Source organism: Aquarana catesbeiana, linkage group LG06 (assembly GCF_042186555.1).
Source record: "Aquarana catesbeiana isolate 2022-GZ linkage group LG06, ASM4218655v1, whole genome shotgun sequence".
In the NCBI taxonomy this organism is placed as follows: domain Eukaryota; kingdom Metazoa; phylum Chordata; class Amphibia; order Anura; family Ranidae; genus Aquarana; species Aquarana catesbeiana.
In genome coordinates, this window is record NC_133329.1 from 364,346,868 (window position 1) to 364,370,425 (window position 23,558).

The 23,558-nt window shown below is 41.9% G+C and overlaps 1 protein-coding gene across 2 annotated transcripts in view; it reads right to left on the reverse strand.

Moving 5' to 3' along the window:
• Positions 1-5,207: 5,207 nt before the first annotated feature.
• The window catches only part of GALNT13 (polypeptide N-acetylgalactosaminyltransferase 13), a 540,125-nt gene continuing 521,774 nt past the window's right edge, over positions 5,208-23,558 (reverse strand). Inside the window, exon 12 of one of the 2 annotated variants that reach the window (XM_073634136.1) lies at positions 5,208-11,292. In XM_073634136.1, the coding sequence (XP_073490237.1) occupies positions 11,152-11,292 (141 nt within the window). In that variant the 3' untranslated portion in view covers positions 5,208-11,151. The remainder of the gene's footprint in view (positions 11,293-23,558) is intronic. The other variant, XM_073634138.1, reaches the window with a different exon arrangement.

Below are 23,558 nucleotides of genomic sequence, written 5' to 3' on the forward strand. Positions count from 1 at the left end.
TGTACAGGGAGTTACAGTGGTAAGGTAGATGTACAGGGAGTTACAGTGGTGGGACAGATGAGCAGGGGGTTACAATGGTGGGGCAGATGTGCAGGGGGTTACAGTGATCTGAGGTGTGGTGTTGCAGGAATTGGGGCTGATCTAAGGCGTGAGTGTTAATTTCTTACTAATACTCATGTAGTTTACAGCATTTATTTTATAAAAAATCCTTTTCGTGATTGAGAGTGTGAAGTTTACATTTTTTTTGTTATAAAATCAGCACGCTCAATTTCTTTGAAAACTTTTTTCAGCACACTATGCTCAAAAGGTGGCCTACCCCTGCATTATTGAATACATTTTTTTATCATTTTATTATTATTTGTTATAATTATTTATAGTTATTTATATTATTATAATTTATGATTTTGTGTTTCAAACTTTATCATACCTGGGATGTCTATTGGACTTTTGTTTGGACAGGTTTAAGTGTGTTATTCATACGAATTACAGGCGTACAATATAAAACGCCAAATATCCATGCAAAACAAAGTACCGCTTTCAGCATCAAAAATCTGACATAATCATTCCACCAGGGAGGTTAAAGCTGAACTCAGGGGAAAGTAAAAAATCTCATCTCATGCAGTGGGGGGGCTGCCCCATAACTACAAGGGTCAAAGCTCCTTTAGGTCTAGGTGGCAATAAGAAGCAGTTTTACCTACCCAGTCCTCTTTTCCCACAAGCTCCCTCCAGGCTGTGAAACCAGTCCCCGCCGCATCTATTTCCCTATGCTCTGGCGTTCACAGGTCTACTGATATCATCAAATCCAATGCAGAGCTAACCCATACCCCTGCATTGGACATGAGGATGCAAGGGACAATCAACTGCCAGAGCATAGGGGAGAGGAGGAGGACACCAGCTACCAGGGGAGCAGAAGTTCAGGTAAGTAAAACTGCTTTTTGCTGCCCCCTAGACCTAAGGGAGCATTTCAAAGGGAAGTATAGCCAAAGATTTTTTGCCCATATTTCTCTTCTGGGTCACAGGAATGCACTTACTTGTGCTTTCCTGTGACCCAAAATCAGCCGACGGTCCACTGTTGGCTGGCATCACAGAGCTGCTCATTGGTACTCATTAACTTGGGTATAATAAACAATTTCTTGCTAAACAATTCATGAGAAACTGCTTTCTTCTCAGTATAGTCTCCACATAGTCCTGTTTCTTGTGAGCTGCTTTTTTTCTGAACTTCCTGTTGAGGAGAGTATGCACACTGGGACTGATTTATTAAAAGTCAGTGCAAAATCTGGTGCAGCTCTGCGTAGAAATCAATCAGCTTCCAGTTTTTTGGGTTTTTTTTGTCAAAGCTTACTTGAACAAGCTGAAGTTAAAAGCTGATTGGCTACCATGCACAGCTACACCAGATTTAGCATGCTCCAGTTTTAGTAAATCAACCCCATTATGTCATTACTATTATCCAGATTAATTCAGCAGGACTATAAGTCCCATCATACTTTGCACCAGCGTGCACACATGCATTGTGTTCAGGAAAAAGTCCAGCCGGGAACACGGTATCATCCCGATAAGGTAACATCCCGATAAGGTAAATGTTATTAGCTACATGGTAAATACAGAATAAAACCTCTAACGCATTTTGGCCATCAGGCCTCTAAGGCAGTGTTTCTCAACTCCAGTCCTCAAGGCGCACCAACAGGTCATGTTTTCAGGCTAACCATTATTTTGCACAGGTGATTTGATCAGTTTCACTGCCTTAGTAATTACCACAGACATTTCAAATGAGGGAAATCCTGAAAACATGACCTGTTGGGGCGCCTTGAGGACTGGAGTTGAGAAACACTGCTCTAAGGTATGATGGCTGAAATGCGTTAGAGGTTTTATTCTGTATTTACCACGTAGCTTATAAAAGTTACCTTATCGGGAAGATACCGAGTTTCCGCCTCGACTTTTTCTCGTAAGTTGAAGCTGTACAAGTGTGGAAACACTTAAAGGAGAAGTCCAGCCTGAGATTTTTAGGCTAGACTTCTCCTATGGATCACAGAAGTGCAATTCGTTTGGCACTCCTGTGACCCATTTTCAGAGTAGAGCGGTCAGAAGTCCGCTCTCCGCTGACCTTACTGCCATCAGTCGAGGTACCGCGTCATCCCGACTTCCAGGTCTGGATCCGCCAGCTGCCTTGATTGATTGCAGTCTCTCTCCGCCCCTCCACAGCTCAGCGCTGTGGAGGGGCAGCGCTCCCCCCGCAGCGCTCCACGGCGGGGGACAGCTGTAGCATCGGTCTGATGCTCCATCCACCGAGGTAAGTATGAATAAAGCAAAAACAAAAACCCATACTTCTCTTTTAAGCCAAGTCACCGGTTTTTATTAGCTCCCTAATGAGTCATGATTGAATGGTGCTGATCTATTACTGTGTCTGTGCATGTAGGAGGAGGCAACATCAGCAGCACACAGCCATGTAGTCCGCTCCCCAGAGCAAGCACGAAAGAGTGGCTCCATAGAACAATCCAAGGGAAAGGAGTCACCCTGAAACCAGAAGGTGGAGCTAGCACTCATGGGATAAGCTTTATAGGAGGAAAGGAAAGCTTTCCTAGATCGAGAAGCAGTATACCCTGTAAGTGTTTATATCAGTTTAGATACTGTTAAAAAAATAGTCTTTAACATCACTTTAATGAGGGGCACAATCACAGTTGTCAGAGGGTTGCAGTTTATCCAGGTAGAAGGGGTGTTCATTGAATCTGGTAAGACACCTAAAATCTCCCACTGTGTAAGGTACAGTTCATATTTATATAATGACCTTTAGCATCAAATCGTTTCTTGAACATCACAAATCAGCAGCAACAGCGTATGGAAAAAGTAACTTGTTAGCCATGTTTAATTGGAAAGAACATTCTTGTTGGTCCAGAAAAGCAAGCAGAACAATTACATCTATTAGACGAAAATGCTCAACCCAAGTTCAACTTTCATTAAACCATCTATGCCCCGCTTTGCTACTTTATCTCAGGGGTTCTTTAGGAGGCCTGCCGATATTGTGGCATCCATATTGTACTTCAAAGAGAAGCACCAACACTGGGCTCATAGAAGTATCTGAAAATAAATGGTAATAAATGTCTACCTTATAAAAGATATATTGCTCTACATCCTATGTGTGAGACTAGCACTTCAGATTGAATGGTAAGGGTCAGAGGTTACATGAAGTCTGACAATCTCTGCTCTGCAAACTGCCTTGTCTCTCTCGGGGCGATTTACTCAAGGAGTAGAGGCTGTAAATTTAGCAAAGTGGGTATTCCAGTTGAACACATGTTCACCTAAATTAACAATGTTCACTTTGCAAAGTGAATGACGTACAGCGATCAGTCTTTACTCCTCAACTCCTGAGACTGCTTAGCAGTTTTAGATAACAGTTCCATAGGTATCCATCTTACCCTCTTGGAGACCATGACCAAGAAAAGTGGGCTTTAATGACCAGCCACCACAGTTATGTGTCAATGGCTCTGAAGATTAAGGACTCTCCTTCGAAAATGCATCAGTCAGCAGGATCAATCTCAGGTTATCCCCCATACTGGAGGTTCCAGGCAGTCTGGGAGTGTTCAGCCACATGGTATAGCTTGATGAGCTTTTTCATCACCTTTGTTTGTGAGTAGATATTATTTTAATAAATATTTGTTGGATAATGCACTAGGCCAGTGTGCCCTCTTTCTTTTATTCAAGTGTCAATGGCAGCCTGAGTATGTGTGCAGAAAACACATTCACAGCACATTCCCAGCACAATGACCAAGCTCTCATCTACAGCTTTCAGTCATGGTTTCTGGTCAGTAACCAGCAGAACCTTCCGGGCATTAAGGCCCACTTTAGGGTTCCGCAGGAGGTGGTGTTAAAGGGTTAGAGAGACTGTCTCCCCTCCTGCTATGTCAGAGACCTTGTTGCTCCAATGGAGCAGGGCTTGTAGGTATGGGGGAGCAGGTGAGTAGTGAGAGTTGTACACAGCTCACCTGTTCTCAAAACTTCCTCTTGAAACCAGGTGTCGGGGTGGCGAAGATAATAGTCCAGCACTCTGTGTCCACATAGGAGTAAACATAATAAATACCAAATACGAAGCTGCACTCCTTACAGCACTTGACCTCTGAATAATTGGTGGGTGCTCAAAGTCATTGCTATCAATGGTGCGGTACCAAAACCAGATATAAAGATGCCAGCACTCCAAATAAATGCATTTCACATACTTTCTGTGAGGACGTTATCACATAAGTCAAAAGGAAGCAATGTTTCATGGCCTCACTGGGTTACTTCCTCAAGGCCAACCACAGTGATGTCATTATGTTGCTTAAAGGAAAGGTAACTTTCTCTTTTCAAATAGATACGGGGCAAGGTGACATGATGACATAGAACTATACCCAATTTTGGAAGTGTGTCTCATTTGAAAGCATTTCTAGCAAAGGTTACTTAGCCACAATTTTTTTTCTTAGACATGCCAAACTTGTTTTCTGCTGGCTGTGCATGCGCTGTATCAAAGGTCTTTTGGCACACTTCTTGTGTGCTAGGATTGTCTATGCATTGTGCGGGCTTATGGTAACCTCCAACAATTGGAAGAGGTTTAACCTTCACACAACAGCTACACATTGGGAAGAGGATTGCAGAAATTCAACCAAGATGGTGCCAATTTTGGCAGCTGAGGGACTAAGGTGGACTGTCAAATTTGCGAAGGTTAGATGGGAAGCTTGTATATACAGTAGAGTTCTGAGCATAATGTGACATATAAATGGTAGATGTTTGGTGTCTTTCTCATGCAGATTGGAGGGATTAATTCTCCTTTACATGGGATGAAAATGTGTTAATACCCCAAAAGCTGTTGGGTAATACACTATTTGGACTGGATTCATCCCAGTGTGTTTAAATTTAACATTTTCCTAACTACATTATACAGGTATATGCACTTCATGCATTTGTATCTGTTATCTCAGCTGTGTGATTCAATGTTGCAGTTTATTTGCTTGTATGTAATGTTATAGAATAGTAACAACATGGCCAGATGCAATTAATGCTGGAAGCTAATTTATAGACTCTGCAGTCCCAATACTTTAAAGTGGTTGTAAATGCCCGTTTAAACTTGTACCTACAGATAAGCTTACAAGTCTTACCTGTAGGTACAATGAACATCTTCTAAACATGCACCATTTAGGCTGGATTCACACCTATGCATTTTTAGTGCTTTTTGCATTTTGCAGATTTGCACTACAGTCCATTTACCATGGTTTCCTATGGAACACGTTCTGTAGTGCAAATCTGCAAAATGCAAAAAGCGCTAAAAATGCATAGGTGTGAATCTAGCCTGAGGCGATATTCACAATTTCAGCATTCACTGATGTCACTGGCACATGTGCACTGCTCACTGAGTTGAAGGCACACTGAGTGTGTCATCAATTCAAAGCGCTGTGCTGCGATTGCGACTACCATGCTTATCCGTGGGTGTGAAGATGAAGATGGAAGCCCTGGCGGGCTTTGTTTAACAGGCAAGTCTGCCATAATGTGCTAGTATGTGGTGCATACAGTGGGGATGGAAAGTATTTAGACCCCCTTAAATTTTTCACTCTTTGTTATATGGCAGCCATTTGCTAAAATCATTTAAGTTCATTTTTTTTCCCTCATTAATGTACACACAGGACCCCATATTGACAGAAAAACACAGAATTGTTGACATTTTTACAGATTAATTAAAAAAGAAAAACTGAAATATCACATGGTCCTAAGTATTCAGACCCTTTGCTGTGACACTCTAATATTTAACTCAGGTCTCAGAGACAGAATTGTGGTAAGGCACAGATCTGGCCAAGGTTACAAAAAATTTCTGCTGCACTTAAGATTCCTAAGAGCTCATTGGCTCCATAATCCTTAAATGGAAGACATTTGGGACAATCAGAATCCTCCCTAGAGCTGGCCGCCCAGCCAAACTGAGCTATCGGGGGAGAAGAGCCTTGGTGAGAGAGGTAAAGAAGAACCCAAAGATCACTGTGGCTGAGCTCCAGAGATGCAGTCGGGAGATGGGAGAAATTTGTAGAAAGTCAACCATCACTGCAGCCCTCCACCAGTCGGGGCTTTATGGCAGAGTGGCCCAACGGAAGCCTCTCCTCAGTGCAAGACACATGAAAGCCCGCATGGAGTTTGCTAAAAAAACACCTGAAGGACTCCAAGATGGTGAGAAATAAGATTCTCTGGTCTGATGAGACCAAGATACAACTTTTTGGCCTTAATTCTAAGCGGTATGTGTGGAGAAAACCAGGCACTGCTCATCACCTATCCAATACAGTCCCAACAGTGAAGCATGGTGGTGGCAGCATCATGCTGTGGGGGTGTTTTTCAGCTGCAGGGACAGGACGACTGGTTGCAATCAAGGGAAAGATGAATGCGGCCAAGTACAGGGACATCCTGGACGAAAACCTTCTCCAGAGTGCTCAGGACCTCAGACTGGGCCGAAGATTTACCTTCCAACAAGACAATGACCCTAAGCACACAGCTAAAATAACAAAGGAGTGGCTTCACAACAACTCTGTGACTGTTCTTGAATGGCCCAGGCTGAGCCCTGACTTAAACTCAATTGAGCATCTCTGGAGAGACCTAAAAATGGCTGTTCACCAATGTTAACCATCCAACCTGACAGAACTGGAGAGGATCTGCAAGGAGGAATGGCAGGGGATCCCCAAATCCAGGTGTGAAAAACTTGTTCCAAAAAGACTCATGGCTGTATTAGATCAAAAGGGTGCTTCTACTAAATACTGAGCAAAGGGTCTGAATAGTTAGGACCATGTGATATTTCAGTTTTTCTTTTTAATAAATCTGCAAAAATTTCAACAATTCTGTTTTTCTATCAATATGGGGTGCTGTGTGTACATTAATGAGGACAAAATGAACTTAAGTTATTTTAGTAAATGGCTCTTAGTAAATATAACAAAGAGTGAAAAATTTAAGGGGGTCTGAATACTTTCGGTCCCCACTGTACTAGCACATAATGGCTTTAATCTGCAGGGTGCCGGCTGATGTTTTTGTTTTTTTTCTTCTGACATTACTACCGTTTTCTTCTGCAATTCTATTTCAGAATTTTCAGTAAGCAAAAGCTACTAAAATGCTCTGGGATTTAATTGGTTGTACTATGCAAAGCAAATGATATGGAGTCTAAAACATGTTACAGCATATTTTGGTTTTATGTCTAGTTCAATAAAATGTTTACTCCTATATACAGTAGACATAAAGTGCTGCACTATTATCTATGGAGGAGCATGTGACATCTCTTATGTGGCAGTGTTCAGGCTTCAGTGGCCAACTGTCATTCTCCTGGGTAAGCTCCAACATCATCAACACCAAAGCTTTCCCAGAATGGACTCTTACTGCAAGAAGGTCCTGAGGCAGTGTGGATCAGCGATTAAACCTTACTCAGGAAAGGGGTGGAGGGGGGACTATAGTTGCCTTGAATGAACAAAGTAAAAATGCTATAGGACCCTTTTTTGGTCACTCTCAAAAGTTTAGAAATTGTGCATGGGTATAAGCTGATGTTGACTGCCTGACCTCTGACACTCAATCTGAAGTGTCATTCTCAGATAAAGGAAGCAAAGTTTAAAAAAAGCGGCAAATATACATCTTTCTTAGGTAAACCTGCCTAAGTTTAACAATTTAAGAATCAAATATTAAGATTCTTGTATAGCCCCAGCCATGACTGGTTCTTTTCCGTCTATAATTCCACATAGCTTTGGGCTTAAAATGGAATTCAAGCCCAACACTAACTATTTGAAAAAATGTTCCTTCCCCCATCCTCCTACCTATCCTATGTAAAAAGATCTGTATGCTTACCGTTTGTAAGTCCCCTCCGGTCACGTGATGCTGCAGCTCTGGCTCCCCTGCTTCAGTAAGCAGTGGCTGAAAGAGAGAAGAGGGGGTGCCAACAACATATAGGCCATGGGAGCATATGGGTGACATCACGGCTCCAAGAATTCCCAGCATTGTCGGAGCTCCTTGACACAGGGGAGCCCAGTTGCAAGATCATGTGAACGGACCATACTAAAAATAGGTATGTATTTACATCTTTTTTACACAGGGTAGGCAAGATAGGGAAGAGGAGGGTAGGGAACATTTTTAAGAATAGTTAATGTTACGCTTAAAATCCACTTTAATTTAAAGTGAGATTTTAAATCTTTTATTAGCACTTAATAAACACGTTAATAAAAGCCACTTCCTTTTAACACATTGGAGTCAACATGTCAATTTGCACATAAAGTAGTAGTCATTGTCAACAAGAGGTTAATTCCATACAGTTAATGAACATTTTATGTTTAGGTGAACCTTTAAGTCTCACGGGGGTGATTTTCGAAGGGGATCCATATTTACTTTTGCAAAGGGCGAGGGAATAAAAGCAGTAGGCCACAAAGCCAACAAGGCCCAAGCAAACACTCTTGTTAAATTGTCAATGCTCATTGACTAAAGTGGTAGCAGTGGCTTTAGCACTTGATATCAGTCACTGTAATGGTATAGAGAAGAACCTTCTCTGCTGTCTTCAGTGAAGACTGGATTTGATCAACAAGCACCCCTAACCTTATCCCTGAAGCTTAGATCTACTTTAGAGTGACTGAAAACGAGCTAAACTAACAATACTAAAGTATGGGCATCTTGTGTTGACTGCAAACACCTATGATCATTTTCAATCAATCCCTGCGTCACTGTCTAGGTAAGGTTTGACTTTTGTTAGTTTTGATATTTGTCAGCATTAGGAGTCACAACCTCCCAATGGTGTGCCCTCCCTCTGTTATCCAACAGTCCAATGCCAGAGGCTCTGCTGTGCAATGAGGATATGACAATAAAATACCGGTACCTAACGATAGTGGTGGAGCATAGCATTGGTAGGGCATTGGGCACAAACAGAATTTAGAGCTGAACTCCAGCCTTACCATCAGCCTTGCACAGTTTTACTACCCCCACCCCAATTCTATACAAAGGCTGTATAGTGCAAGGGCTTGTAAACAAGTCCTTGCACTATACAGCCTTTGTATAGAATCTGTTTGCTTAATAGGGACACAAGGATTGATTTTAAAATTCTGAGGCGTTTGCAGCTACTACAACATGCTCACACATACGTTAGTTTAGCCATTTTATTTAGGACCATGTAGATTCAGTTTTAGAATTTAAAGGAACCATGTCAAACCTTTCACTAGTGCCCACCTTCTCGCCTTCCCAGAAAAGAGTCATTGCAGGTTGGCATTTTATTTTCACTGACAACAGGATTAGCATAATACTTGACACGCAGGGGAGGGTTAGAGCCTCTGTGAAGGTTTTATTACCATTTGTTAATGTGCAGAAGGGATATTGTTTCTGACAATGTTTCTATTGCTGTATGTGCCTTCCTGTTCGGGTAACGGCACCCCTCATTTGTTTCACAGGTGTCACAGACACAGGAAGGGGGTCACAGACAGAAATAAAAACTTGATAATGTTAATTTTTTGCTACTCTATCCAAAACAAAAAAAAAAAATTGGCTGGATTGAGCTTTAGGGGGTGCATCTTGACTACTGCATCCAATAAGAACACAGTTGAGATGGCACCTTTAGGAGGATGATGCTGAAACAACAGCTTACAGATCTCGCCACTCAATTAAATAGAAGTCTGATGTCTTTAAAGAGGAATTCCAGGTCTGGCAATTTTACATAGTTACATTGGTCCAGCTTGGACTAATGTAAGTATGTACAGTATATCCCATACCTGTGGGATCCCTATAGAATCTGCATATCACTGTAGTAGACACCGCTACTTCGGTGCTCCCCACTTGCTTCCAAATGTGGTGCTGAGCGGCTTCCCTGTTGCATTGTGAAAACAGGAGTTCGCTCACTCAGAACGGGTGCTATTCAAGGAACACTTTGCATTTTCTCAGTGAATGCAAGATGTTCTCTTGATTGAATGAAGTGGAGGGGCAAGGCAGTGAGAGCAAGTGGTCTCCTTGGTTCACACTGCAGCAGGGCAGCCACTTAGCATAGGACCAAGGAGCTAGTGGAGATCACTGAAGGCGTAGTGTCTACTACAGTGATTTTCAGAATCCTCAGGGATCCCACAGGTATGGCCCATACAAGCTCACACTGGTCCAAGTTGGACCAGGGTAACTATGTAAAAGGTACCATACCTGGAATGCGGCTTTAAGAACAAAGAAAAGGGTACCCAACACCAAATTTTTAATTAATTTCAAAGAATTTTTAAAATTGGCAAAAATTGCAAGATAATACTTGCCCCTCTACTTAAAAAATAGAGGAGTAGATGCTCACAGCTGCTCCCCTTTCTGGTGACCTAAAGAACCTTTGCTATCTGTGTGGAAGCAATGTTCTCTCTGTTCTCTCTGTAGGGGTCTGACACACCTACTGCTGAGTCAGAGCTAGAGTGTTTAAATAAGCAGGGTGAGCGGTGGGGGTGTACTTCTGCAATGAGACCACTGCTTCCACTGATAATAAGGGTCCATATTTAATGTATGGTGGCAGGGGGCAGGCTTTTCTACTCTGTGGCTGCTTTATAAAGAAAATTAACTGTAAGATGTTGCAAAACTCTTGTTTTGGAACACCTGAAATTAATTTACCTGATTAAAACTGATCATTTGATTGGACATTAAGTACTGCAGTGGTTCATGGACATCACTATAAACACGGGGTCTTATAAACCCTGCGCTACTTTTTGCTGCTTTAGGGAGACTGAATACGGGTTTGCTTTATCTATAAGATTAATTGATGGCCTATTGAAGTGTATTATTTGACTAGACTTTCCCTGGTTCATCTCCATATTTTATAGTAAAATACTTTTTCTCTTTTTTTATCCAATCCTTTCAATCCACATAAGTTCATCTGTGACAAATATAGTTGTTTTCAGGGCAGGATGATTATATACAGCTTCCGACGTTTCTCATTGTTCTCCTGTAAACTGGCACAGTTTGCCATTGGGCCTGTACAGTCATGTATTGTTTGCGGAAGAAAAATTAGAAAAAGTTCTATTTCCGTCCTCCCATCTGAATTCAAAGAGGTTTTCAATTATTTCACGTCACTGAGAGTCTGAAAGGTGTTATATTCTCATTCAAGTGTTCCTTTACGTTGATAATTAAGGTCCGTAGACTCTTGTAAATGTAGAGAGCTGCTTGGCTAACCATCGTGGAGGTTTAGGCGTTCAGCGTCATGTTACGCAAAAGCCATTGCTGGGATCGGCTTCCGTTGCACTCCTTCATTGTTGGGACCATTTTGTCCTCTTCTGTCGGCTCATCCAAGCACTGGTTGCTGTTGATATGTCTCAAGACAAAGTGCTGTAAAAATAGCAAAAAGGTTAAGGAAGGTTGATACAGTACATATATTTATGATACAGTTGAAGCACAATACCCTTTGTAATCAATAAACAAATAACAAAAATAACATGTTGCAACAATCTAGTATATCATTTTTATCGAGTGTGAGTTGATCTATTAAACATTTGCCAGATCAGTGAACTTGCATTTATTGGATATGGTCGTTCAGGTAAAAGAGATTTGACAGATGCCATGTGTTTGCCGGACAGAACATTTCTAAAGTTACCACATTACGTAATATTAACCTGTCACTGTGGCATAAAATGTAAATTGACAGCAGTTAGTTACAACCTCAATTTAAAAAAAGTTTTGATGCCGTGTAAAATTTACATAAAAACAAAATGCAATGATTTACAAATCTCATAAACTCATATTTTATTCACAACAGAAACAGAATACATATAAAATGTTAAGATTGAGAAAATGTACCATTTTAAGAAATAAAAGAAGGTCATTTTAAAAATGATGGCAGCAGCACACCCGAAAATAGTTGAGACAGGGGCACGTTTATCATGGTGTAGCACCCCCTCTTCTTTTAACCACTTAAAGACCGCCTACCACCAATAAACAATACCCGTACGTCATTTTGTGCAATAGATACTGGGGCACACACGCGTGTGCTGATTGGACTGAGGGGGAGCCAATCAGCAGGTCCGGCGGACCAGATGTCCACTGGCTACCCACGATCGCTCCCCACCAGAGAGGCAGAACGGCAATCTGCCTATGTAAACAAGGCAGATCGCCGATCTGACGGGGAAGAAGATAGAGATCGGTGTTCCTGCTAAGCAGAAACACCAATCTCTGTCTTCATCCAGACCATCACTCACACAGTTAGCAAGCACCTCCTAGGGACACACTTAACCCTTTGATTGCCCCTGATGTTAACCCCTTCCCTGCCAGTGTCATTAGTACAGTAACAGTGCATATTTTTAGCACTGATCACTGTAATAATGTCAATTATTCCCAAAAAAGTGTCAAAAGTGTCAGTTAGGTGTACGATTTGTAAAAAAATAAAACAAATAAAAATGCCATAAATCTATCCCATAGTTTGTAGATGTGATAACTTTTTTGCGCAAACCAATCAATATACGCCTATTGGGATTTTTTTTACCAAAAATGTGTAGCACAATACATATTGGCCTAAATTGGAGAAATTTTATTTTTAACATTTTTTTATTGGATGTGTTTTATAGCAAAAAGTTAAAAAAAAATTGTATTTTTTTCAAAACTATCGCTATTTTTATGTTTACAGCGCAAAAAATAAAAACCGCAGAGGTGATCAAATACCACCAATAGAAATCTCTATTTGTGGGGAAAAAAAAGACATAAATTTTATTTAGGTAAAGTGTCGCACGACCACGTAATTGTCAGTTAAAGTAACGCAGTGCCATATCACAAAAAAAATGGCCTGGTCATTAGGGGGGTAAAACCTTCTGGGGCTGAAGTCGTTAAAAACAATCTGTATATGTCTGGGAACCGGAGATTTAGGAGAGGAATGTTGTTCCACTCTTGCCTGATATAGGATCCTAACTGTTCAACAGTCCTGGGTCTTCTTTGTCATATTTTACTTTTTAAGATATACCAAATATTTTCAAATGGGGAAAGGTCCGGACTGCAGGCAGACCAGTTAAGCACCTAGACTCCTCTACTATGAAGAGATGCTGTTGCGATAGATGCGGTATGCGGTTTAGCATTGTCCTGCTGAAATACGCAAGGCCTTCTCTGAAAAAGAAGTTATCTGGATAGGAACATATGCTGTTCTAAAACTTGGATATATCTTTCAGCAATTTTTGTGCCCTGCAGATTTGCAAGCAGCTAATACCATGTGCACTAATGCACCCCCATACAATCAGGGATGCAGGCTTTTGAACTGAGCGCTGATAACAAGCTGGGAGTTCACTCTCCTTTAGTCCAAAGGATGCAGCACCTGTTCTTGCCAAAAAGAATGATCAATTTTGATTCGTCTGACTACAGAACAGTTTTCCACTTTGCAACAGACCATTTTAAATGAGCTTTGGCCCAGAAAATATGGTGGCGTTTCTAGATCATATTTAGATATGGCTTCTTCTTTGCATGATAGAGCTTTACCTTGCATTTTTGGATGGCACAGTGAACTGCCTTCACAGACAGTGATTTTTGGAGGTATTCCTGAGCCCATGTAGTGATATCCATCACAGAATCATCTCTGGATACCTTTGCTGCCATTGTGCTATGTGCTGGGTATCCGGTGTGCCCCTGTTCCTTTACAGAGCGGTGGGCTACCTCCAGGCTCACCTGCCCTCTATCTATCCTTTAGAATTCATGTGCTTCTACATTCAGGCGCTCATAAATTTACAAGAGTTAAGACTGCAGAAATATTGGTGTGCCTTGGAGCAGCTCTGAAACTTACTCATGTATTTGCAAATGTGTGCTAACTGAACCGCTGTTTTTAACGCACACTGTTAGACAGGATAATTCGGTTGGTAGCAGACTGGTTGGTGAGTTAAGCTGGGAATTTTCTTTGGTTTTGTTCTCCATCACAGAATCAAGCCTGTTATTAATGCAGTGCAGTCTGAGGGCCCGTAGATCACGGGCATCCAATATTGCATTTTGGCTTTGTCCCCTGCACAGAGATTTCTCCATATTCTCAGAATCTACTGATGTTATATACTGTAGATGATGATATATTTAAGGTCTGCAATTTTACATTGAGGAACATTATTCTGAAATAGTTTACCAATTTTTAGAGGCAGCTTTTCACAGATTGGAGAAACCTCTGCCCATCTTCACTTCTGAGACACTCTGATTCTCTAAGATGCTCTTTTTATTCCCAGCCATGCTACTGATCTTTTGCAAATTTACCTTATTATTTGCTAAATGTTCTTCCAGCTCTTCCTTGTTAGTACCACTTACTTTGCCAGCTTTTTGTTGCCCTGTCCCAACTTTTTTGAGACGTGTTGCTGCCATCAATTTCAAAATTATTTTATTTTTTTCTAACATTCAATATGTTTTCTATTTTTTATTGTGAATAAAATAGGGGTTTATGAGATTTGCAAAGCACTGTATTCTGTTTTTATGTACAGTAGATTTCACACAGCGTCCCTACTTTTTTTTTTTTTGGAATTGGGGTTGTACTCATCATGATGACCCGACACCATAACTGGATGTCCCTGGACATATTTCAGCTAGTTCAGTCAAAATTAAAAACACAGCTTTCCCAAGAGAGTCAACGGTCTCTCCCTAGCATCACAGTCATGTTGGTGAAGGTTCTCATTTATCCAGGTCATGGCATGTTTAGTAAAAATGAGTTACATTCAACTGGACATGTTCTGTAATGTTGGATACATGTCATACCTTCTCCATGCCACTTCTTCAGTCCCAATAAGTTTAAGGAACATACTGTACCCCAGAATTTATAATCACACAGGTAGCACCAACACCTTGATCAATGTTGTAATCACCATGGAATGTGTAGATGTTGATAGTCCAAGCACCTTTTAACCTGTTCTTGGGCAACAAACATCTACTCATCCTTGGTGATTGGATCAAGTTGTCAGTGCTACCTGTGTGGTTATAAATGTTGAACTATGTTCCTGGCACTCATTGGAGCTGAAGAAGTGGCTTGGAGGGAATGCAAAACATTCCCAACATTGCAGAACAAGTCCAGTTGATGTTACTACTATGTATAGCAACCCTATCTCTTTATTGTCATCTTCAGGCCCTTCTCATTCTTGCCTGGCTCGGCACAGTCTTTTTTTTTACTTGACTTGCCAGGACAGCAATCAAATGGAATATGTACATGGAAGAAAACAGGTAATGACTGCCAACCTGTGATTGACTGCATGCTACAAATTTACTCCCAGTCCTTACTCCAGTGTAACTTAAAATTATAGCTACAGACCAGGGGGCATCTTTTATGTTATAATGAAATCTGTGAGCTTCATTAATATTTACCTATGCACTACAAATAAGCTCTCCTCTCCTACATTTTCCTACTGGACTATGAGGCAGCCCATCATAGCGATGAACCAGTAGGAATGCATGGCGGATAGGAAAGAGCAGACATAACCAAAACATGTTCAGACCTTTGCCCACCTAGAAGGGGACAGGATTTTGGCAGTAAGGAGGCACTCAAAGCTGCTGCAGGTATGTGCAGACATCTCTAGGTTCCTGCAATGTATACATACCAGAGACTATTTTTCTTCCTAAAGTGGCAGAAGCTCAGTTAAAGGACCACCAGCCAGGGCTACAAGCTGGGATGCATTCTGCCTGAGGACAACCTCCCTAAATTGGGGATGTCCCCTAGATAACAAGAAGAGTGAACAGAAAGATGACCTCATAAGCCTAGCTGTTGCTCCTTCCTTTTCCAATCAGCAAGTTAGGGGGTGGAGAAATGACAACACAATACTGGTTCTACTCTATAACTAACAGAGTGTGGCAAGGCTGTGTAACTTTCAGAACTTAATGGACAGAAATACAAATTCTTTGGCAGGTAAAACAACTCTCATATACACATTTCATCTGTGTGTTTTGCTGTTTGCCTGAAGTTCAGCTTTAAAAGGCTTGGTAAAAGATCCCACCCCCAATATAGTGCAGCCCTACGCATTGCAAACATGATGCACTTATCATTTTATATGTACTGTTGTTTAAATGGTAAAGGTATGAATGAGAGTTAAACTTATTTCTAAAATGTAAAACGTAATTCTAACATTTTGCACAATTATGCACATCTAATATCAAGGGCAGGAAACAATCATCTTTGTAAGATGTATTATTGCCCACCTTAGGTCGGTTAGAGATCTTGAAGGTCTATCTACTCAGGAAACTTATTCTCATTTTGCCAACTGGGGGAAGGGCATAAGCACAGAACACTGTGCATGTGTCTATGCAAACAGTCCCGCTCCCCCATGACAAGCAGCACATAGTATCCACACAATGGATGCCCTAAAGGATTAGTTCCTCTTTACAGAAAAAATGTAAAGGTGAACTAATGCTGGACACCATCCCCACCCCCCATCCCTGCTCTACTTACCTCTGGGGTTGCTGAGCCACCCCCGCTCTTCTCCGTGCAGCAGGATGGGCAATATTGATTTACTGTGACTGCGCAAACCAATCATAATTGATCTTGTCTGTCCCTGAAGAGCTGCACAGAGAAGATGGGGATTTCAAATCATCTGACAGCTGGAGATGCTGACACTTTAAAGTGTATTTCCATTTGTTTGGCCAAATTGGGTTAACACCTACTTTATATTTGTTTCTGGTTCCCATTCACATAGCGTAACTTCAAAAAATGTATATTTAAAAATTGTTGCTTACCTTTTATCTTGCTGAAAAAAAACAATTCCCCTAATGTAATGTTAATGTTAATTAACCACAACTATTTTGGCTATAATTCTCTTGTAGGCCACAGGAATGGAGAACAAAGTGTTGCTGTCGGCTGACACCATTCAGCTGGTCCAAGCTCCGGAAAGATCCTAACCATATATTCAGGATCTACCCAGATCCCTGGACCAGCACCTGGCTCAGCCTCTTAGCAATCTGTTGGGAGCCTGAGCCAGCCTCTTCCGCCACCTCCATAGCCCGGCACTCCAGTGAGGGGGCAGAGTAGAGAGCTGGTGACTAACTGTCATGGCTCTCTGCTCTGAACGGAGGGGGAGAACTGAGCATTCAGTGACGTTTGATCGCTCAGTTCTCACTGCAGAGTCAGCGGGGGACAGATGCAGCATCGGATCTATGCTACGTCCACCTAGGTGAATATACAGTGGGGACGGAAAGTATTCAGACCCCCTTACATTTTTCACTCTTTGTTATATTGCAGCCATTTGCTAAAGTCATTCATTTAAGTTAATTTTTTTCCTCATTAATGTACACACAGCACCTCATATTGACAGAAAAACACAGAATTGTTGACATTTTTGCAGATTTATTAAAAAAAACTGAAATATCACATGGTCCTAAGTATTCAGACCCTTTGCTCAGTATTTAGTAGAAGCACCCTTTTGATCTAATATAGCCATGAGTCTTTTTGGGAAAGATGCAACAAGTTTTTCACGCCTGGATTTGGGGATCCTCTGCCATTCCTCCTTGCAGATCCTCTCCAGTTCTGTCAGGTTGGATGGTAAACGTTGGTGGACAGCCATTTTTAGGTCTCTCCAGAGATGCTTAATTGGGTTTAAGTCAGGGCTCTGGCTGGGCCATTCAAGAACAGTCACGGGTGTTGTGAAGCCACTCCTTCATTATTTTAGCTGTGTGCTTAGGGTCATTGTCTTGTTGGAAGGTAAACCTTCGGTCCAGTCTGAGGTCCTGAGCACTCTGGAGAAGGTTTTCATCCAGGAAATCCCTGTACTTGGCCACATTCATCTTACCCTCGATTGCAACCAGTCGTCCTGTCCCTGCAGCTGAAAAACACCCCCACAGCATGATGCTGCCACCACCATGCTTCACTGTTGGGACTGTATTGGACAGGTGATGAGCAGTGCCTGGTTTTCTCCACACATACCGTTTAGAATTAAGGCCAAAAAGTTCTATCTTGGTCTCATCAGACCAAAGAATCTTATTTCTCACCATCTTGGAGTCCTTTAGGTGTTTTTTTTAGCAAACTCCATGCGGGCTTTCATGTGTCTTGCACTGAGGAGAGGCTTCCGTTGGGCCACTCTGCCATAAAGCCCCGACTGGTGGAGGGCTGCAGTGATGGTTGACTTTCTACAACCTTCTCCCATCTCCCGACTGCATCTCTGGAGCTCAGCCACAGTGACTTTGGGTTCTCCTTTACCTCTCTCACCAAGGCTCTTCTCCCCTGATAGCTCAGTTTGGCCAGGCGGCCAGCTCTAGGAAGGGCTCTGCTCGTCCCAAACGTCTTCCATTTAAGGATTATGGAAGCCACCATGCTCTTAGAAACCTGTGCTCTGTTTGTACAGTAATGAGGAAAAAAAGGAACCTAAATGATTTTAGCAAATGGCTGCAATATAACAAAGAGTGAAACATTTAAGGGGGTCTGAATACTTTCCATCTCCACTGTAAATGTTTGCTTTTTAAGTCCATACTCTTTTAAATATCTGAAGGCAGAAATACATTTTAAAATCCTGAACATGCGGGGTGGATTTACTAAAGGCAAATAAACGGTGCACTCTGCCAGAACAGTTGCTCCAGAGTTTAGGAAATTAGACTTTGCAAAGAAAAGAATACCTAATCACATGCAAGGAAAATAAACAATTGCTTTTTTGCTGGCACATGAAGGAAGTCAGCAGAGCTTCCCCTGTTTACTGATGCAGCACCCCCCTAGTTAGTTTGCTAGGTGAATTTAGTTGTTGGCTCTGGCTGTAGCCAGAGGAGCAGTGATTGTTTAGTCAGGCCTGTTCAGGGCTTCACAGGCTGGGAGTTTGATTGCTTTCCACTGTCTCTAGAAGATGTTTCTAGAGCTTAGGGAAGGATAATTCAGATGACCAGCCTGAATACTGAGCAGGGCCTGGCCAATCTCTGGGATGGGGGAATGTCCAGTTGATGGCTGGGATGCTGTTAAATAGTCTAGAAAAGGGGTCTCCAAACTTTCTACACAAAGGGCCAGTTTACTGTCCTTTAGAATTTAGGAAGGCTGGACTGTGGCCACTGGGAGTAGAAAAGGTCCCAACGTCAGTGGGGAAAAAAATAATGCTCCATCGTTTGTCTCAGTGGGAGCAACTGCTCCTCATCCTTAGTGTCAGTGGGGGGAATTATACTGCATCATTTGTGTCAGTGGGAGGAATTGTGCCTCATCATTGGTGCTATTGGGAGAAATTGTGCCTCTTCATGGTGTCAGTGGGGAAAATTATACCCCACTGTTGGTATCAGCAGATGAAATGTCCTGAGGGCTAGATAAAAGCAAGCAATGGGCTGTATCTGGCCCCTGGGCCACAGTTTGGAGACCACTGGTTTAGAGCCCTGAGGAGATCCTCTTTTTTTACCCCTGAGAGAATGGATCAATTAGCTAAGAGAAGGGGGGCTGCTTGCCCCTGGTGCCCTTGGGACTGGACGCCGAGTTGCTTTACAAGAGGCTGCACCTATGGACTGATCCTGTTCCAGGCTTCTCTGAGTAGAGTCTCCATTCTTTTCTGCACCTCAATTCATGATCCCCAGCCATGAACCTATAGACTGTGCCAGTCTACCTTTACCTGTTCTCAAACTTACTTTATGGTTACTAGCCATGAACCTATAAAGACTATAAAAGTCATAAATATATATATATATATATATATATATATATATATATATATATATATATATACTGTATATATATACTGTATTTGCCGGCGTATAAGGCGACTGGGTGTATAAGACGACCCCCTATTTTTCAAGTGAAAACATAGGTTTAGGGCTATACTCTCTGTATAAGACTACCCCACCTTCCAAGGCAACATCATTTAAAAATCACCATTTAACAAAAAAAACATGGATTTTACCATATATTCACCACCGACCTAAATGTAGACACATGGGCATACTTTACATCCGCCACAATAATCATTGCTATTCCAACAAGCGTTAAAGTCTTTAGTTGACTGACCACAATGCACAGGGAATTATTAAATGAGAGGTCCCAATACTATGAGCCCTCGGATTCTTATTTACAGTTGGAGGACTTACCGGCATTGTCCTAGCCAGTTCCTCAATCGACATTGTTCTCCATTGCACCTACTACATAGTTGCCCACTTCCACTAATATGTCCTATTCAGTTACGCTGGATGTAGCTTCGGCTACATACAGTATACACCACTGAGCCAATCCCGGCGAGCGATGTATTCTATTAATTATTACAAAGCCTGCTTGGATTGGCAGAGACTAAAACATCATCAGCCCGCGCCTCTCTGACTCTCAAAGCCAATCCGAGCAGGCAACTGTTTGTCGCCTGCTCGGATTGGCAGAGGTTGTTACTCCAATCCGAGCAGGCTCTGTATTCAATAGAATACATCGCTTGCCGGGATTGGCTCAGCGGTGTATACTGTATGTAGCCGAAGCTACATACAGTATTACCGAACATCCAGCAGGCATCGGACGGGCTGATATCCAGCGGCAGAATTTTATACCCGGCGTATAAGACGACCCCTGTTTTTTGGGCGTTTTTTTTATGTGTAAAAGGTCGTCTTATATGCCGGAAAATACGGTATCTATATATCTAGATAGATAGATAGATATATATAATGTTTGTTTTATATCTAGTCTTATATATAAGACGTGTTCTTGTCTAGCTACTCTTGTTCTGCAAAACTATCTCATGGTTCCCAGCTGTGAGTAAAAGATCGTGTTGCTGCTGTTTGGAGAGAGAATTGTCTTCTGCAGAATTATGTTCAAGTGTTTTAGAGTATTCAACATCAATCCTAAATCCCCTTCCAAGTTTCTACAAGCAATAAAATATAAAAAACAAAAACCTTAGACTATTCAATGAGCCAGAGTGAATGGACTGTTGCTGTGTGCCTGGCTGCCTCTGCACTGTTTTGGGAAAGAACCGGTCAAATCGACAGCGGCTCCTACGAGGTTAGCGCTACACTTAGCTCTGGAGCAACTGTACTTGCAAAGTGCACAGTCTATTTGCCTTTAGTAAATCCACCCAATGACTAATGAATACTTTTTTCAACACGTCTTATTGCACTTATCATTCCAGATTAGCCAGGTGTACCTGAGCAAATATATTTGATAGATAATATATGTCTATTACACTGCAGTTACCAAGCGACCAAGTGTTGTATTATACAGTATATATCGTCTGCATCCATAAGGAATGCCACTACAGAATACCAACCTCTTTTCATAGAAAGTAATCAGTGGGACTGTAAAAAATATTTCTAAAAACCTCCCGCCTGGTATAGTTTCTAAATATCCATGCTTGGCGCTTGCTGCCAGTACAGTACTCCACAGTGGGGCCGTAAGTGCCATCCTCTATGTGGCTTAAAGTCAAACATGATTGGGTTATGATATGAAGAAATGAATGGGTCTGTGCAACAGAAAGAAACAAAACAGGTAAAAACAAAAACGTGAAGCATGATTAATGCATGATAACATGATAAGGATGTTCAAGAGGACCTGTCACTTGTTAAAGGTAACCTATGCTGAGAGAATAGGAGATTGTCAGTGGTGGCCTCTTTTTCGGAAATTAAAAGTTGTCTCATCTAGTATTTTTAATACTTCTCAACTTTCTAACCTGCATGCTTGTTCTAGGTCAGTGACTCATAAAATAGAGGTCAGAGACAACCAGGCAACTAATATTTTTAGAAGGAGGTCAGCAATGGCAGCCCCCATATCTCAGCATGGATTTTCTTTAACAATACGATTATACACTGCCTATTGTGCTGTGTATCCTCTGTGTATTCTGGCAAAGGCTCCTTGACTTTTTGTTGTCTTATGCTTGTCAATGGATTTGAAATAAAGAATACAAACAAATTCACTTTAAAAGAGGGTCTCCCTAATGCCATTTCTGAGTCTTTTTTATATATATCTGTGATGTCGCTATAGTGGAACCAGTGGGCAGCTGACAGTAATCTGCTGCATTTGCATAATATGTATCAAGACTCTTGTATCAAGACATTCACCCTTTCAAGCAGAAGAGAAAACAGAGATGAGAGAGTTTGCACAAGCACAGCGTTTTCTAGGTACTGTGTACAAAAGTGACAGGTCCTCTTTAAACGCAAGTTCACCTTTATAGCATACCAGTAAAATGGTTGCTGTATATTCCTCATTTTCTTGGTTTTATTTACTACTTTTAATTCCCCTCTCACGATCTTGCACTTAGTTGTGTCTTCTTGGCTTCTCCCAGTGTTTGAATTTTTACTGGTTGCCATAACTGATTTATATGCAAAAGTGCGCTTATGCGTACAGTACAAAATGGCTGCTGGAGTCACTTTAGACCAAATGTAACTGTTAGTCATGTATAGTGCTACTCCCAGCAGCTTCCCAAGAAAATAAGTATATGCAGGTATGGAGATATTTTTTGTTGTTGTTGTTTTACATTAAAGGGATCATTCACCTTTACCAAAAAACTGCCTATGCAGATAAGGGGTGTCTGTAGATAAAGGGGTGTCTGTAGATAAAAACAAACTGAGCAGCTCTGACCAAAGCTGCATGATGCCCTTGCTATAGGTATAGGCCATTTATGTACCTCTCGGAGCCTGAAATCCCAGGAGATTTTCCAAACCATCACAGGAGCAAGCTCTCAAATGCTGAGCTTCAAGGGAGAGAAAGCACATGTGGGGGAGGGTTGAATTAGAGAAAGAGCTTGCTACTGTGACGGTGGAAGTTAACTGTTAGGGCCCTTTCACACTGGGGCAGCTTGCAGGCGCTATTGCGCTAATAATAGCGCCTGCAAACCGACCCGAAAGTGCCGCTGCTTTGTTTCCAGTGTGAAAGGCCCAAGGGCTTTCACACTGGAGCGGTGCGCTAGCAGGACGGGAAAAAAAGTCCTGCTAGCAGCATCTTCGGAGCGGTGAAGGAGCGGAGTGTATACCGCTCCTGCCCATTGCAGAGGCGCTTTGCGGTGGTATTTAACCCTTTCTCGGCCGCTAGCGGGGGGTAAAACCGCCCCGCTAACGGCCGAATACCGACGGTAAAGCGTCGCTTATAATAGCGGCGCTTTACCACCAACGCCGCCCCCGCCCCAGTGTGAAAGGACCCTAACAGATGGAAGCCTCCTAGCAATGTCCTAGCAACAAAGCTGAACAGAATGATGCCATCTCTGGGAGGTTTTCGGCAAGGTTGGAGTAGGTACGTAAGTGGCCTACACCTATAGCAAGATCGTTATTCACCTCTGGTCAAAACTGCATAGCTTGTTTTTATCCACTGGCACGCCTTTTTTTCTTGGTAAAGATGAACTATGCCTTTAAGGTCCATCCACATAAGGTAAATGAAGCATGTACTAGCATGTGTGGTGTATAATGATGAACATACACATTTAATACAGTAGGGTCTCACATGGATTATTTTATCCATGGATTTTGTGCTTTGCATGGCAATGACATAGTTGAATCAACCACGTTTAAGAGACCCTATCACTAACTTGGCAGAGAAAAATAAAGCATTATAATTACTTAGTTTTTTTCCTTTCCATTTTTTTTCATTCACTTGCAATATACATTTAAACTTGCAAGAAAATTTGATTACTCAAGGAAGAGTCAATTTCCTAGCACAGGCCCTCTCTCTTTTGAGAGTGTAATTATTCTCTGTGCTGGTCCAGCAACTCCACCCCACCGCTTCCACCTCACAACCATTCAGGTATCTGCTGAGA